The sequence below is a fragment of the Gossypium raimondii genome, chromosome 1 (genome assembly GCF_025698545.1).
Source record: "Gossypium raimondii isolate GPD5lz chromosome 1, ASM2569854v1, whole genome shotgun sequence".
Lineage (NCBI taxonomy): Eukaryota > Viridiplantae > Streptophyta > Magnoliopsida > Malvales > Malvaceae > Gossypium > Gossypium raimondii.
In genome coordinates, this window is record NC_068565.1 from 52,037,889 (window position 1) to 52,054,915 (window position 17,027).

At 34.8% G+C, this 17,027-nt stretch overlaps 2 protein-coding genes across 5 annotated transcripts; both read right to left on the reverse strand.

Annotated features, from left to right (window-relative positions):
- Window positions 1-1,627: 1,627 nt before the first annotated feature.
- LOC105786556 (uncharacterized) lies at window positions 1,628-11,547 on the reverse strand. Of its 4 annotated transcripts, XR_008188802.1 has the most exons (28): window positions 11,203-11,547; window positions 10,931-11,090; window positions 10,675-10,767; window positions 10,495-10,600; window positions 10,199-10,367; window positions 9,645-9,819; window positions 9,293-9,421; window positions 8,602-9,162; window positions 7,699-8,316; window positions 7,496-7,564; window positions 7,123-7,239; window positions 6,803-7,045; window positions 6,664-6,711; window positions 6,443-6,580; window positions 5,570-5,734; window positions 5,398-5,460; window positions 5,196-5,303; window positions 5,003-5,086; window positions 4,860-4,907; window positions 4,061-4,135; window positions 3,724-3,819; window positions 3,531-3,611; window positions 3,370-3,441; window positions 3,173-3,217; window positions 3,005-3,088; window positions 2,792-2,895; window positions 2,164-2,432; window positions 1,628-2,019 (listed from the first exon to the last, which is right to left on the reverse strand). XR_008188802.1 is itself a non-coding variant. In XM_012613052.2 (27 exons), exons 1-27 carry the CDS (start codon window positions 11,415-11,417, stop codon window positions 2,285-2,287), a joined length of 4,008 nt encoding a protein of 1,335 aa, XP_012468506.1. In that variant the 5' UTR covers window positions 11,418-11,547; the 3' UTR covers window positions 1,628-2,284. The 4 variants fall into 4 exon arrangements, 3 of the variants coding, with proteins under 3 accessions (XP_012468506.1, XP_012468505.1, XP_012468507.1); XM_012613052.2 differs by having other exon boundaries at window positions 1,628-2,432; window positions 7,699-8,310; XM_012613051.2 differs by having other exon boundaries at window positions 1,628-2,432.
- Window positions 11,548-13,092: 1,545 nt separating this feature from the next.
- On the reverse strand, window positions 13,093-16,450 carry LOC105786557 (probable pyridoxal 5'-phosphate synthase subunit PDX1). The gene is made up of 2 exons (XM_012613054.2): window positions 15,353-16,450; window positions 13,093-13,361 (listed from the first exon to the last, which is right to left on the reverse strand). The coding sequence occupies exon 1, from the start codon at window positions 16,304-16,306 to the stop codon at window positions 15,374-15,376; it is 933 nt and encodes a 310-aa protein (XP_012468508.1). The 5' UTR covers window positions 16,307-16,450; the 3' UTR covers window positions 13,093-13,361; window positions 15,353-15,373.
- Window positions 16,451-17,027: the final 577 nt, after the last annotated feature.

Below are 17,027 nucleotides of genomic sequence, written 5' to 3' on the forward strand. Positions count from 1 at the left end.
AGTCTTTAGACTTTTGAAATTTAGTACTCCTGCTTTTAATTTCAGTTACACCAAAGGTCACCAAACTATTAGTAAAATTAAGTTTTGGTCACCCAACTTCAAAAAGTTACAAAATGTCATTTGATTATTCGAAAATTTTCATTTAAGTCACTAAACTAAACTGATAAGTTTTTTAAAAAAGTTTAATTAGCGAGCTTTAAGCGATGATTCAGTGATCATTACAATGGATCAGTGCCCATCGACAAGTAGAAGAGCATACCTTAGCTCCAAGTTAATTTGACGGTCAATATCAAATATCGAAAAAAAATTGTTTAAATTTTGGTTCATAAATTCGTGACGTTCAAAGTTGTTTCATGAAAAAAAATGAACTGTAGAAAAGGAGGGAATAGGTGCTTTCGATTGGTGTAGGTGGTGCTGAAATAGAAGACAGAAATTTTAACAGCTCATTAACTTAAATAAAAACTTTTGAATGGTTCAATAAGCATATCGTAACTTTTTAAAATTTTGTAACCAAATCGTAAATTTATTAATAATTTAATAATCTTAGATGTAATCTATCGTTTTTTAAATTTGATATTCGAAATAACTTTAAATTTTTCCTCTTAGCTCTGAATATTAGAATGCCACATATTGAAAGTTAAGTTGAATAGATTTTTAGTTTTCTGATAGAATTAAAGGTTCGTTGCTTCCCTGTGTAGCAAAGGAATTTTGTGAAAAAAGTGAAGCTAAGCATGCTGTGGTCACTTTGTTTGCCAATTTCATTTTATATTATGTAAGTTAGTATCGAAAACTGTGAAAGATTCAACAGTAGAGGAAGGAAAGAAATGAGCTGAGAGATAACTAGGTTCCCCTTGGATTGTTTGTGACTTGTGATTGCATAGTCATCGATTTTTGCATTAAGGTCAGGACACAAGTTTGAGTTAATCTTAGATTTAGATAAATCTGAATAAATTTTAAAATTTTAAAACTATTTTGGATTCAAACAATTTCAGGGTTTAAATATAAATCATTTGAAAATGATCATGATTGGATATCGAATTTCTTTTTAATTGAATCATTTTAATTGATTTGAAGTTTGAATTTAGACTAATCAAATCCGATTTTGGGTTTAGAACAAAATTGAAAACATCATTTGTGATGAAATTAAATCTAAAGTTGACACCATATCTAGAGTTTGGCAACCCTTTCCCTCCTAAAAATTGGCCAAAAAATAAATGGCTGCTATTAGACAAAGGAAATTCTAGTGAAATGCAACCTGAGGTAAATCTACCGGACATATAGCTAACATGCATGTGCTCTATCGATAGTGTTGAACTTTTCCTTCAAGTGATCAAATCCAAGCAAAATCGAAATAAATAAGTATGGTTAAAATATACCATAAGTCGTATTTTTATTTTTCTAAGAATTTAGTTTCTCTACTTTTGAAATTTCAAAATTCAAGTCTAACGATTATCACTATTGAAAATTTTTGCTCAATTCAAGTTAAATACATCATTTTTTTTAATTACATAGCTACCAAGTGAGTTTTTTATTTATTTATTTCAAAATGTCACCAACAAATTTAAGAAAAAAATTTAAGTGTTAAAATGGAATTAAATTTTAAAATCGAAAATGTAAAGAGACTAAATTCCTGAAAATAAAAAATATATGGAATAAATTCCAAATTTTCAAAAAGTACAGGGACTTGCGACATATTTTGACCAATAAAAATCTACCAGGCATATTATCCCCATATTTAATTTCCCACATCATCACAGAAAGTAAACCCCAACTTAATATAGGTCATGGATCATGGTTTCTGTACTATAACTTTAAATTAAGAGATAAAAAGAGTTCCGATTCTGAATTCTACAACTGATGCAAAGAAATACTTTAAGGGGGGGAAAATCTTGATTTGAGAGGACTAAAAGCGTATACCTTGAGATGTGTTGATCCTTGCAATGTTACAAACCCCTATGTGCAATACTTCAACTTATCAAAATTGCAATCAATCCTCTTGTACATGTTGACTAGAATTCCCTGAAATTTCTCGAGAAATCAAATAATTTAAATCGAAGGCAGACAGTCTTTCTCTATCAATGGCATTTATATTATATGTCATGTGTTAGATATCAAGGGCATGATAAAGAATAGTGACTGCCTTCCATATTTCTATCCCCTTGCCTGAATTGTGTCATGGAAGTTTAGCTTTAGGAGATTCGTGAACCCAACTATCCATGGTAGGCACCATTGTAGCAAGCTAACCTTTAATAAGCATATGCTTTAACAAAATTGAGTTTCACATTCAGATAGCACTGGATGATTCTTTCGATTTCTCTGTCACTGCAGCATCCTTCTCGGAGTTGCTTGTATCTCCGGTGTGAGCCTGACTTGTCTGTGCCTGACTGGAGGACTGAGTATCCGGAGCAAGTCCCAAAACTGCCAACATAGATCTGGAAATGGCAAACCCCAAAAAGAAAAACGGAGATGGTGATGAGAAAACACGGGGGGCGTTTATAGAGTATGTGATGAAGTTTATTCTATCCAAAATAATAATAATAAAGGTCAAATTATGGTTTTGATCCCTCTATTATGCTCAGATTTAGTTTCTGTTTCGGACATCTACTTCTATAACGTTATTAGTTAGCTATTCTAGTTAAAATGTTGAAGTAGATTTTGTAAAAAAAAACACCTAAAAAATCCATGTCAGCATGATAAGTTGAGATGAGTGTTTTCAAGAAAAACTTGAGCATGGTAAAAGTAGAAAAACCATAAGTTGACCAAAAATAAAAGTTCATCCTTCATGTCAAACCTAGGAAGTGAATTCCGAATATTCTGTTGGCTAGCATGAGCAACCAAAGGAGCTTTGAGTGCTGCAGTCCTGTTCAGTGCATTTTCAAGTTGTGGAGGAGGTAGCTGAAAGACAAAAAAGCCGTACATTTACAAAAAGAAAAAGAACACGTTTTGATCATATCGGAAGATCAAAATTGGATTTTCAAATCCGGTTGACAAAAGAAACATGCACCTGAAGCAGCACACTGAAAGATTGAGGCTTTGTCAAGAGTGCACATTTCAAAAATCCTACCCACAACTTTGGGTTTTGCCATATCTGCAACAAACCAATAATTTAATAACAATATAAGCATGAACCATAAAGTGAAATGTGTCAGTTTATTGTGATAAAAATACTCACTTGCTTGCTTACAAGACGAGAAAGAATCTCCATTATGAATTCCACCTACAAAATTTAGGGTGATCAAGTCATCAATAAGTCGTGAATATCTTTTCTTATCATGTTAAATTCTTTAAACAGGTTTTATTCTTTTCTTGAGATAAAGAGCAGCCAATGGAAGAAACTTTTTAATAATAGAGCAGAAATAAATTCCTTACCAGTGCAGGAAAAGCACCAATGGCTTGTAATACGGTACGCATAAACAACAAAGGAAGAGGAATCCGCTCAACCTATTGGGAAAAACATTCATCATCTATATTCAGACAGAGACAGTAGCAAATTTGGTGATTAAAACATAAAGAAGTGGTATAGTACAGACCAACTGATTTAAGACCTTCGCAAGAACCTGCTGAGTGAATATATGCCGTTGCTCAAAACAAGCATTACATGCATCAGTGACCTGATTGCAGCATGAAAAAATTACTAAATTACGAATTTCCAAGTGTTAGTTTAAAAGAGAAAGAGAAAACATCACGGGGAGAGAAATTCTAGATTAATAAAGATGAAAGAACCTTCTTCAAGGGAATTCCATCTCTTTCAGGAACAATGCCATGAATAGCGATTAGTACTTCAGCTGGAGTGAGCACTGGACCAGAGTGAGCAGATCCCTAGGTACAGAGTCTGATTAGCAATGAAACGGAAAATGCAGCAAAAATTAAAGCAGATTATGTGTTTTCCTGAAGCAAAATTTTCAATCAAAATATAACAATCACAATTTCCTTGCAACATGATAATATTTCACATGTTCCTTGATATATTCCTTATGACCACCCCACCCCACCGCCAAGTGAATTCAGAAAGAAACAAAGAAAAGGTGCAGCTGTAGTATGCAAGGGGCGAGAATGATACCTGTAGCAAACGGGTAAGCACAGCTTGGAACTTATCCAGCGGAAGATTTACAAGATGGGGGAAAAGCAGCAAAACCTAGAAAACAAACTGTTAAAATAAAATGCAGCAGAGAAGGCCACACTGACACTAATAAAAAATCAAATCAAGGCATTCAAAGAGCACCTCCTAAACAAGAGGAAGATAAAGAAGCTATTTATTAAGATTGACACCAGGAAATAAACTAAGCAGAAAGTAATTGGAAAAAGCGTGCCAAGCATGAAGCCAAAAAGAGCATCAACAAGCATTTACTTCTCTAAGCAAATTATTCCTATCAAAAGTCGATGCATAAAGCAATCTAGTCAAATCTTTTAATCAAATATGTGGAAGAAACACAACAGAACCAATGTTGCCGATGCCACTGACAACTGCTACTTGCCACACTGACAATATTATACTAAGTTACTAACCTGCGACTTTCTCATAGATATCATCTTGTGTGAAATGCTAAATCACAATTTTGAAGTTGATTCCCAATTTAATGAAAGAATACCAGTAAAATGACGACCAAAACAAAAGGTTAAGACTTCTTCATGATATCAGTAAGTTGTGATGTATTTTCTTGACATGAAATCTTTTAGTGACATTCCTTAGCCCAAACTGTCATCTTTATTTAATATGGCTTGGCCTTTGATTCTAATAAAAAAGGAATTATGTTGTGAGCGTTATGCTTCTGTTTTCTTGAATATCCATCCACAAAGCTTTTTCAACAGTCATGGTCATTACAAAAGGAAAGGAAATTATTCAGAGCATGGAGAACAACCTCATCTCCTGGTAGGAATGGCAATACTGGAACTAGAATTTCAACATCCTGTCACCAATCCAAACCAAACACACCTTAACAAATATTCTCAAAGCAAATCTGGTTCATGAAAAAAAAAACAAGAGAGCAAACTTTACTTGTACCTTCAGTTTTGAATCAAATAACTTCTTAATGGTAAATATCAATTCTGCAGAAGGAACTGTCCCTTCTGTCAGTGTCTGCAAAACCTGGCATTTGAGACCGGGTGGACAAAAGGCAAACCAGACCCAGTTAAAAACTTTATAGCTTCGGCTAGGGGATTCAGAAAATTATACAGTTTACGAAACTATAGCAAACCTGCATCAGAAGATTCTCACTTCCACTAGGAGGATCTGAAATAATTTCAAGAAGGTCAGATGACAAGCCCATAGTACGGACTAGTATTGGAATATGACGATGGATTGCCTGCAATACCCATTTAATAAGAAAGAGAACACAGAAAGAACACCAAGGATTTTGATCAATTCTAAAATAAGGTTCCAATATGCATTAACCAAACCTGCTTAACTTCCTTCGACGCACTACCGTAGATAATAAATATTTGGCCAAAAAGAGAGTGCTTCTGTCAAATGAAAATAACAGAAAAATATTAATCCCTTTAGAGGATTATGAAGAAACAAGCACTCAAAATATTATCCACGAGAATCAAGCAATCAAAATAGAAGCAACACCTTTGTACAAAGAGCAAAATACAGAGACATGCACCGCTGAGCCTCAGGGACAGAAGGGGATGACCCACTATGAGATGTTTCTGACTGATGAACATCAGCAGAGATGTCTTTACTAATGGAACTCATTGACTGATGCTCATTTGATGACTTTTCCAAATCAGAATCCTGTTAAAAGTTATAGACAGAACTTAAATAAGAAATCCTACAATAGATCCTAACACTATGCATAACATAAGTCACTACATAACTCTGAACAGGCAAGTAAAATTGCACAAAAAATAACACAATTTCAATTTAATTTTCAATAACTTCATTACCAACCTATCAAATAAATGAGCATTTTTTTTTCAACCAAGGAATCAGAGGACATAAAGTATATACACAAATGCACACACACAGACACATACATTCCTGGTTTGACATACCCCCCACCTCCCATTTTTCCAAAGAAAAGAATCTGGTCAAAGAAGATAGTTAAAGTTTCATGTACTGAAGAGCACAATTCACCTCTCCCCTACCTTGCTGCACCTCAACCCAACAAAACATAAGGAGAAGTAAAAATACAATACACGCACATAACAGAGGAAATTCTAAGACAACAAAAAGCTCATGGCTTTTTCTTGCACCTGGTAATGGTTTCATGCTATACACAGCATACAAGACCACACATAAAAGAATGGGTGTATGCATATATGTTTGAACTGGTATATTCATACATATGCATCTCTATGAACATATACTCTGATATTTTATCCAGCAGAAAATGATCAAGATATACATCAAGCTATTCCAAAATGAACCAAATAGAAAAGATTCTGTGCATAATAAGGTTGGAAATGATGGCATTCAAAACAAAAGGTCCAACATGGTTACCTTATGTGATTCACTGATTAATCCTTCAGCACCTGTTCTTTCTGTAGCATCAACATTTACTACAGAGAGCAGCATTTCCCTTGCAAATTCTTCTATTTGTTGAGCAATAGATTGTAAAGGGTACAGCTTATTTGCTACCTATAAATGAAAGACATCCTCCACTGTAAAATAGATTAGAGCAAGTAACCCCTAATTTCTTCAATAGCATTGTGAACAATTACCAGGCGTATCGCTTTCATTCGGACTTCCTCCAAGTGATGAACAGCACTCTTTAAAAGGTAAGGAGAACATAAAAGTCAAACAATTGATACGCAAAAGAGAGCTTCAATTTAGAAGTATTATCCAAGACAAATTACAAACCTGCAAAGCAATTTTCAAGCACACATCTCGAATGGGAGGTCTCAATAGAATTAGGCTCCATACAGTGCTGAGGCCTTGAGTAACTCTATCTCCACTTTGTGACTCCTCAGCTTTCTCTGAAATTCCAGGTGAACACAGACACCCTAATAAATTCAAAACTGACTTAGGCAGGCGAGGAGCCTCGCCAAGTAGTTTACTTAAAGATTTGTCTGAAGGCGGAAAAGAGTCCCTAAGAGTTTCAGCCTGCATTGAAAAAATTTTCTCAGAAATATAGGATCTCTGAGGAAGAACAAGATAGTAATAATCAAACAAATACATACGACAGCCAGAAGGAATGTTTCGTATGCAGAAGCAGCAGTTGTACATGAGAGGAAATCACTTTCATCTTCTGCCTTTCCAAACAACCTATAGAGGACACGCAATGTCAACTCATGTCCCTGAAGCCACCAAAAGCCATCATTAGCTAGCATGGAGTTTAGATGAATCTAATGTACAATAAAGCAGAATTTGAAAAATCAATTTGAAAACAAAAACCAGCAAAAACATGAGCAGATTGGAAAGGTAGAGGTGATATTAGAATATGTCAACAGTCCCAGCAAACTTGTTTCAGCCATAAAGTCATAATTAAAGGAATTTATGTTAAGTCAGCAACTTGAGGCACAAACATGAAATAAGCTGGAAAAATCCAGTTACCTCGTGATTTATATAATCTGACAAAATGTGTTCTCGAAGAACCTTCTGTAGTTCTAACTCTGATGGCAACTGAGAAAAGGAAGGCATAAACATGTTTAGTACAGAATGCCAAAACTAGTAAGACATTCACTACAATAAATATATCACAACCAGATGCTGTCAGCAGAAAAATGGAAACATTCCTGAGAAGTCAGAATTACTACCTCAACCCCCAGGTAAGCAAGCAGAGAAGAACGAACTTGTGAGCCTCCAGCTACTGCTATTTGCTTATATGCCTCAACGATTCGTACAAAAGCCAACTTTTGCACATCATCCTTCTGATCCTCGGAAAGATTGACAACAGGTGCTGACATCTTGGGCAAGACAAAAGGACAGGATGAAACAACAGAAGTCGCTGTTGAGGAAACCATGCTGCTGGAATCAGTAACAGCTGCTTTTGGACTAAGCTCCTCAGACCTATCTATTGAAATTGATGGACGTACATGCAAAGGTGACTTTCCACCAAAACTTGTAGCTTGTTCTTGACTAGCGTCTTCTATATCAGTAGAGACTAATGAGGAAGCAGCTTGGGTATCTGACAGTCCATCATTACGAAAAGAAGAATCCAAACCCGGTATGCCACTTTCAAGATTGCCTGTATCATGGATATCAGATGGAGTAGGTGGATCAATCTTCATTCCAGGCAAAACAATGTTAGACGAAACGGGTAAATCAGTGGCCAAGAGAGCATTTTCATCTTCATGAGCCATTCCAGCATATGCAAGAGCACTATTAGGGTCAGCCACAACATCCACCTCTTCCTCCCCTTCTGTTTTCTGTATCTTCAGCAAAATAAACATGTTGGACCAAAAACAAACAGAGATGCACACATGATAAAGGCAAATTAAAGAAGAGGAAAGCGTCCCCGTCAAATGACTGAACCAACAAAAGAATTTAATCAAGCATTTGTTTATTGGCCCAGCTTTGGTATGGTCAAAAACAAGCTTAAGCCCCTAAATCCATCAAAAGTAAACAGGAATTCACTAAAAACCTACTTGCAACTTTGTAAAAATCTATTCCTGACATCACAGTCACATAAAAAAATCTTCTGAAGGAAAAGGTCATACCACTATTTTATTGGGAACTGATTGCTGGGAGTTCAGCATTGAGGCTATCGGCGGGAAAGTACTTGATAGTGAAATGACATCAGCTAAAAATGACGGTGGATACTTGGCTTGAGTGTCACTTCCAACTATGCACATATCCTCCAGCAATTCATCATCAGTGTCAGTGTGAGGATGTGTAGGAGGAAGGTTACACATGTTAGCCATCACTACCTCAGCCAGCAAGTCAGCAGATATGTTTGAAATAAGAATCCCCAAAGATCCCACAGCTTTTTCTCCTTGAGCAACCAAGGCACCGAACATGCCAACAAGTTGCTGTACTGGTCCGGTATCAACATCTACTTTTCTTGTGCTAGATTGAGTTGATGAAATATCACCTTGAGACACGGTTATATTCCTGTTTAACTCTTTTGTTGACTCTTCTGAGACGCTAGGTGTTGCCTTGACACGTTTGCCAGACACCTCATCTTTTTCAGCCAAATCACTACTGCCCTCAGTTCCAGATCTTTTCCTACCCACATTGCTACCAGCAGCATCATATGCTTTAGTCAAGGGCTTTTCTTCCTGTAAGTTCTCAAACCTATTGTTAAAAGCCCAATACATATGCTTACATGTCAATGTGCTGATAAAAAATGCACAAACCAGCACATGCTATGCCCAAATCATAGAAAACATGAAATAACACCGTAGATACCTTAATAAGCAAAGAATCATCTTTTTCCTCTTCTACACTTCCATTAATTTTATGAACTTGATTGAGAGCTAGATCTGCCAGTCCTCCAGCTTTCATCTCTTTCAAGGCACCAAGTATACGTTCCCGCCACTATATAAACCAAAAACAAAGTTCATATAAAAAATGGGCAAGGTACTCAACTTTGGTGTTCATGGATGCTAAGTAACAAAAGTGTAATTATCATGGTCCTAAAGATAAGAAACACTTGGGCATGTACAAGTAAAATGTAAAAGAAACACTGAAGTAGAAAGGGAGATGCAACCTTATTAATTGATAAGAGTCTAAAAGAGAATGTTTAGTATAAAATGAATACCGGTGCAGCACTCGGGTGCGTGCATTTCAAGCATGAGAGTAAGGCATTTTTCAAAGCATGATGTGCTCCATAGACATGAACCCCTTTGATAACAAAGCTTGGGGGATCCAAACTGAGCAAAACTGGTAGAATACGTCCATAATATGCAGGCCTTTTCTTTGCAATTGCTGAAAGACTGATATCAAAGACAAAACAGTGGGAAAAAAATAAAATAAAAACAAAAATATAACCAAATGTGAAAACCGCAATATGAACTAGGTCAATGTCGTAAATTTAAGTACAGTAAGAGAAAAAGAACTTTTCAAGATTCATATTCAAGGATAAGACCACACCAGTAATAATTTTTCCACACGGAACTTCTGATGGAAAATTTTGATACCCGCTAAAATTTTCAATTATGATCTTTATACAAGAATTGAAAATTAGAACAGCTTTACATGGATATCATTTCCTGATTATTGAGATCATAATTGAAAATAGATATTTCATGTATCATAATGAACTGAGTGCCAGGAAATAAGTTGGATCTGAAATCAAGTGAAAGGGCATCATACCTGTTAATAATCACAACAATCACAGAGGTGGTGAGAGATTTTACTGTAGGAAATCTAAGCTGATCAAGCAACAAAACCAAACGTTGGCTAGCTTCAATTGACAAATCCCCAACATTGAGTAAAGGATGGCCCCCACGAAGCCAAGTTATGTTAAACTCTATAGAGGTACCTGCAAAGTAAATTGAATAGGACATATTAAAATTGTTAAGTGGCAATGAATAAAATATTAAAATGACAATATGAGAGTCTTTTCTTCAAGCATTCTAGCCTTGATGAGAAAATCTAAATTAAATTACCTTCATTAGGAGGGGGCTCCAGAGAGCCATTAGGGTTAGGAGTATAAAGAAGAATAACTGCTTCAACAAACTTCAGTGCCACCAATCTTATCCCACCACTTCCTGGCTGATTAAAGCTTACAATGAATGAGGCAATGAACAAACTTCAATCGTCATGAAACAGAAAGAATCAAAAGCTACCTGGAAAGCTATAGAATATATCTTCTCCTTCAACTTTAACATCCATGACCACGATGATTCAAGATCACTGTCCAATTCACTGGAGTAAAGACCCTGAAACAAACATAAATAGCATGTGAATTTCTGAAGGCCTACTGCCTAATGAGAGAGGTCATTATAAAGCTTAAATGATGCCAAAACAATTGTTTTTAATCTTAAACCTTAAAAAGCTAGTTTTCACAGTAAGATTCTATAAAAGCAAATAACATAAGCAAACCCGAATTGCAATCTGTTCGAGAGTATGGCGAAACAAATCAATGCTGCAAGCAATAGATTGTCGAGCAACAGCAGGTGTAGCATCCTCCAAAACAGTTATCAGAAATGGTGCAATTTCAGGTACAAATTCAAGGTGCTTCACTCCAATTTCACCAATAATCCTACATTTAATTTAAAAAAGCAAAAAAAAGAAAAAGGATGAACTCTTAATTATAAGCAATAAAAACAGCTAAGGTACTACGTATTGAGATAGAGATTTCAGAGGAGGCGTACTCGGTAGCAAACTTGCGAACCGGACCGGACGGGTCAGAGTAAAGGTCGAAGATACGAGGAAGGAACTCGGACAAATCAGCAGCGTCTTCCTCCAATAAATCATGCTTCAGTTGACGACAAAGCTCTAGCTTGGAACCTAAGTCAATAGCGAACTTCACTGAGCTGGATAAACTCTCGAGCTTTTCTCTCGAAACTGGATTCATGATCCCTACCATTGCAAAGAACAGCCGAAAAACCGTAAATTTTTAATTTTGTTTCATGAACGGTTCTTCTTCTTTTATGTTCTTGAAATGGGGAAGAGGGATCGGAGAAATTTAGGCGCTTAGGGCTCAATTTTTGTACTTTCCCAGTTTCTATTGCCCTTTAACGGTATTTTTCATTTTCTTTTAAAATCCAAAATATTTTTTTTCCTTGTAATTTAATCCAAAACTTATCCCCCAAAAAAAAACCAATATAACTAAATTAATAGAAAATATATGTTTTTTTTTGTAATTTATGTTTTTTTCTCTTGATTTTCGACACGTCTAATTGATTTGGATTTAAATTATGTTCTTTCACTTGTCGAAAGGTATTAGTCCACTATACCGATCGTCGAATTATAGGTTAAAGCTCATTAATCGAACTTTGTAAAAAAAACTAATAATCCGATGACTTAAATAAAAACTTTCAAATAGTTTAGTGATAATTTATTATAACTTTTGAAAGTTGAGTAGCCAAAATGTAAACTTACTAATATTTAGTGACATTGGATATAATTTAAGCTAAAAAATTATCTAAGAAGTCATCGATTTAGTCACTTGAATATAGTTAAAATTAGATTTTAGTCATCAAATTTTAAAAATTATGATATTATCTATTATTTTATAACATTCTAATCACTGAACTATTACTTATGGTTACCAATGCAATAACAAATAAACATAATCATTAATTAATAGTATTTGTTATCAACACAATAGTGTTTGAAGAAAGCTTTGAGAAGAAGAGAAATGGAGACTATGAGAAGAATACCAAAAAATAATGGAGAAAAATAGAAAAAGGGAGAAAGGAAAAACAGAAGTTGTCATGTAAAAGACATAGGAAAATTTAATAAAAGATTATTATTAGCGTTGTGGTTACATTGTGATAACATTAGCGATCATAACACAACTTCTAAAATATAAAAATTCAAAGATTAAAACTAATTTTTACACCTTTAGTAGACTTGTAAATTTTAATCCATGGATTGGATCAAGTTGATTTAGATCTAATTTTAAATTTAGATCATCTTAAATTCAAGTCATTCGATTTTTTCTGTATTTCATGACTTCCCCCATAGCTTGACCAGGCTTTCAGTCTCTTAACTATCCTCTAAAATACTCAAATAATTAATTTGAGATTAAAAATTCAAATCATTTCAGTTTCAAATTGGTTTGAATGAAGGGGAATTCAATCGAACCATTTCCTAGCATTGATGTTGAAGCTCGAGAACCCATTTTAAACAAGAACTGAGTCGAACCGAAGGATCCAAATTAATCCAACCCCAACCCTCCAGGAGTATACCAACAATAACGAGAAACAAGTAATGAATTGTATTTTGTTCTTTCTATTTAAACTTACATTAAATAAAAAAACAAATTAACCAGTTTTTATTAAAATTATTATCTATTTCTACTGTTAAAAATTGACATGACTAACAGAATAATTAAACAATAACACTTCATGTTGCCAACAAGGACCAGCTTTTGACAATAAAATAAAAAAATAAATTAAGAAAATGATCAATTTACTCTTTCATCTAATATTAAGAAACTAAATGTACCAAGAACCTGTATGGTAAATTTACCTCTTGTAATCACATCCAAATAAAATGACATACATGCAGATGAAAATGAGACCCAAAAAAAAAAATTGATAACAACCAAAGCCACTTTTATGAAGAACCAATACCACCTGAAAATGCAGGTAAATGTTTCTGCATAGCCTATAACTGCAGAATCCAGAGATTTGAGTTCCTTTAATTCCTACCAATCTTAAAAAGATCTAAATTTAGAAAATGAAATAGGCAGAATTATTGAAAACATCCAGTCACTTAACGAACATTTACGACATAGAACGACAATCCCACTGTAAGAAACACCTGTATAATCCAGGAATAGCGCAACGCGACGAAGGGATTCCTGCAAGCAAAGAGCCAAAGACAATCAAATCTCTCAAACAGTGAGTTCAATGGTTCAAAAACCTAGCTCAAAACATCGAAAACAAATCGGATTAATGCATGTAATAACAAAATATCACCGCTGATGTTTGCAAGAAACGCACGAAATCCGGTATACATATTAGAACCAGTTCAAATTATACTACTTCCAAAGAATGTTATTTATAGTATCCACTTTTAGCTATCAATCCCTACTTTCAAAACCAATGAATACGAAAACATAGCATCAAACAACAATTATACTTATCATATACCATAATCAAAAAGATGCCATCCAAATCATCATCAAACTAAGCTGAAAACCAGAAACTATGAATGCTTAAATGATACCAAAAGAACAGGAAAGTCGACTGTTCTTAAACCACTTGAAAGCATAATTAAATGACTTCACATTTTTAAGTTAAAAAATGTAGTAATATCACTTCCGAAGCACGTTATTATATCGGCTTTTCACTACCAATCACTACTTCCAAACAACTTCAGTTGAAAGCAAAAGAATGGGACAACATAGCATCAAACTACAAGCTATACTTAACATATTCCATAATCACAAAGATGCCTTCCAAATCATCATCAAACTATGTTGAAAATAGGAAATTACAAGTGCTGATACGATACCAAAAGAACAGGAAAGTCGTGTTCTTAAACCACTTGAAAGCATAATCAATGACTTCAGATTTGTAAGTTCAAAAATGTACTAATATCACTTCCGAAGCACGTTATCATATCCGCTTTTCACTACCAATCACTACTCACAAACTACTTCAAAGATAAAAACAAAAGAATAGGACAAACCTAGCATAAAACTGCAACAAATATAAGATGCTTGCAATAATCAAAATAATGCATTCCAAAGCATATCATTAAACTGTGTTTATAAAATGGAAAATTTATGGTAGAATCCAAAAATTTGAAAGCCTAAACAAATACCAAAAGACGTGAAAAGTCAAGTATTATTCAACAACTTATTCCTTTAGTAGACAGCTTTTCTTCTTACCTATTTTTTTTAACAGTGTACATAAAGCATCATCATTTGTACCATCCAAGAAAGACAAAGCAGTCAAAACAACAACAAAAAGGGTCAAATTATGGTTTTAGTCCCTCTATTCAAACTTAGAATTTATTCATATACTCTTAATTTGACATAATTTGATCTTTTACTTTTATAAAGTCTTAAGGGTGTAAATGAGACATTGATACTTGCAAGCTACTCGAATTCGACTAAAAGAAACTCGAACTTGATTAGGTAATTATCAATACAAGCTTGAGCTCGAGCTATTAATCAAGCAAAATTCGAGCTTAATAATACTCAACTCGAACAGCTCATGAGTCTTATCGAGCTTTTAATTTTTAATATATATTTTAAATGACTATATTATTAATTGTGTTATTGCTAATATATATTATTAATCCTAAGCTTAATTATTGAGCTGAATTCGAACTTGAATATGTATGAGCTTAATCGAACTTGAGCTTGAATGCAAAAATTAAAAATAGATGTTTGATCGAGCTCAAGCAAAGTATCAAGCTCAAGATTTTGAGTCGAGCTCGAGCTTGCCAGTATTCAGGATCAGCTTGGCTTGATTATAGCCCTAATGTGACTAATTAATCTAGATGGTGTACATAAAGCATCATCATTTACACCATCAAAGAAAAGTAAAGCAGCCAAACAGCAAAAAGAAAAAGTCAAATTATGGTTTTGGTCCCTCTACTATACTCAAACTTAGAATTTAATGCATCTACTTTTATTTTGACACAATTTGATCCTAACTAGAATTTTTTTCATTAAAAAACCTTCTATCTCATTGCGCCGGAATAGTTAACAGTATAATATAGGAACATCATTAAATCTCATTACTACACAAAATTATTCAACATAAACATCAAATACACTAAATATAATCTAAGTTTCATAGTAAATGTTAATAAAAAGAAAAAAGTGGAATTTCTCACCCCCAAGAAGCTCGAAATAGACTAATCAGACCGAGCTGCGAACCGCTCGACATTCTTATCATTCAAATTGATACCAACCATAGCCTCACCAAGCCCACAGCTAACTTCAGCAAGGACTTCCGGGTCACTATAATGAGTGACGGCTTGAACAATAGCCCGAGCACGTCTAGCCGGGTCACCACTCTTGAAAACCCCAGACCCGACGAAGACACCATCACAGCCCAACTGCATCATCAACGCAGCATCAGCCGGCGTCGCTACACCTCCGGCGGCGAAGTGAACCACCGGTAACCTCCCAAGCTGCTTCGTCTGCATGACCAAATCGTAAGGAGATTGAATTTTCTTTGCGAAGCTGAAAACTTCGTCATCATCCATGTTCCTTAGCACCCTAATATCCCCCATCACGGACCTAACATGCCTAACGGCTTCGATAATGTTACCAGTCCCAGCTTCACCTTTGGTTCGGATCATAGCGGCACCTTCTCGGATCCTCCGAAGTGCTTCACCTAAATTCCGACACCCACAAACGAAAGGGATCCTAAAGTTATGTTTGTTGATATGGTTCTCTTCGTCGGCGGGTGTAAGAACTTCACTTTCATCAACATAATCAATACCAATGGCTTCAAGGATTTGGGCTTCAACGAAATGACCAATACGAGCCTTAGCCATGACAGGGATAGTAACAGCTTGCTTAATTTCCTTAATGAGTTGTGGGTCACTCATTCGAGCCACACCACCTTGGGCTCGGATATCAGCCGGGACTCGTTCAAGAGCCATAACGGCACAAGCTCCGGCTTCTTCAGCGATACGAGCTTGTTCAGGGGTGACAACATCCATTATAACACCTCCTCGAAGCATTTGGGCTAACCCCACTTTCACAGAGAAAGTGGATTTGTTATGGGTTTCGGTCATTGCTCCATTTCCATAAACTGCAACAACCCCAGTTCCATCCATAGCTTAGAAAAAAAAAATTGGGTTTTTTTTTTTCTTCTGGGAATTGAAAAAGAAAAAAAAAGTTGAAAGAGATTATGGGAGATATTGACTGGTGTGTGTGGGAGAGAAGAGGTGAAGCAAAGAAGGTGGCGATGATGGGAGACACAAAAAAAGGTCGGTTATTTTGAAGGGTTCTTCCTTGGAGGTGAGAAATGTTGACGTGCGGCAGAGATCACGTGAAATCGTCCTCATTTGGTAATTGTTTTTCATCGGACGGTGGGAAAGTGAGAATCCAAGGAGATTGTCAATAGTGGAATTCTGACACGCGGAACCTCGGTAAAAGCCGTAAAGGAAGTAAAATAAATTAAATAATGCATACATGGCAAGGTGGGATTTCCATTAATTTGGGAAATATTTTGCAATCAGATAATTCAAAATTAGTTAATAAAATCATTTTCGTCTATTTTTTATTTTCACATATCTTTTTATTTTATAATCAAATCAAATTAGATTAAATATGACATAATTATCATAATTAGATTAATATCTAGCGTTTATCTTGTTAAATTTTAACAATACTAATATAATGATTTACGTATATTTTATTGTCGTTATAATTTTAACAGTTTAATTAATTATATTATTAAAAAATAATTTAACTAAAATTTAAAGCTCGAAAATTACAACCATTAATGATTCTGTTATTAATGTCACTTAGTTCAATGAATCTGTTGATTTATCT

Bases quoted from the DNA above. Each gene is read 5' to 3' on its own strand.
- LOC105786556 (XM_012613051.2), bottom strand. From the start codon at position 11,417: ATGGTAGGGATCATGAATCCAGTTTCGAGAGAAAAGCTCGAGAGTTTA. The intron at 5,087-5,195 runs GTTTGCTATAGT...CTCAAATGCCAG, and splicing joins GTGAGAATCTTCTGATGCAG to GTTTTGCAGACACTGACAGA. The intron at 4,136-4,859 runs GTTGTTCTCCAT...TTTGTTTTCTAG, and splicing joins CATTCCTACCAGGAGATGAG to GTTTTGCTGCTTTTCCCCCA.
- LOC105786557 (XM_012613054.2), bottom strand. From the start codon at position 16,306: ATGGATGGAACTGGGGTTGTTGCAGTTTATGGAAATGGAGCAATGACC.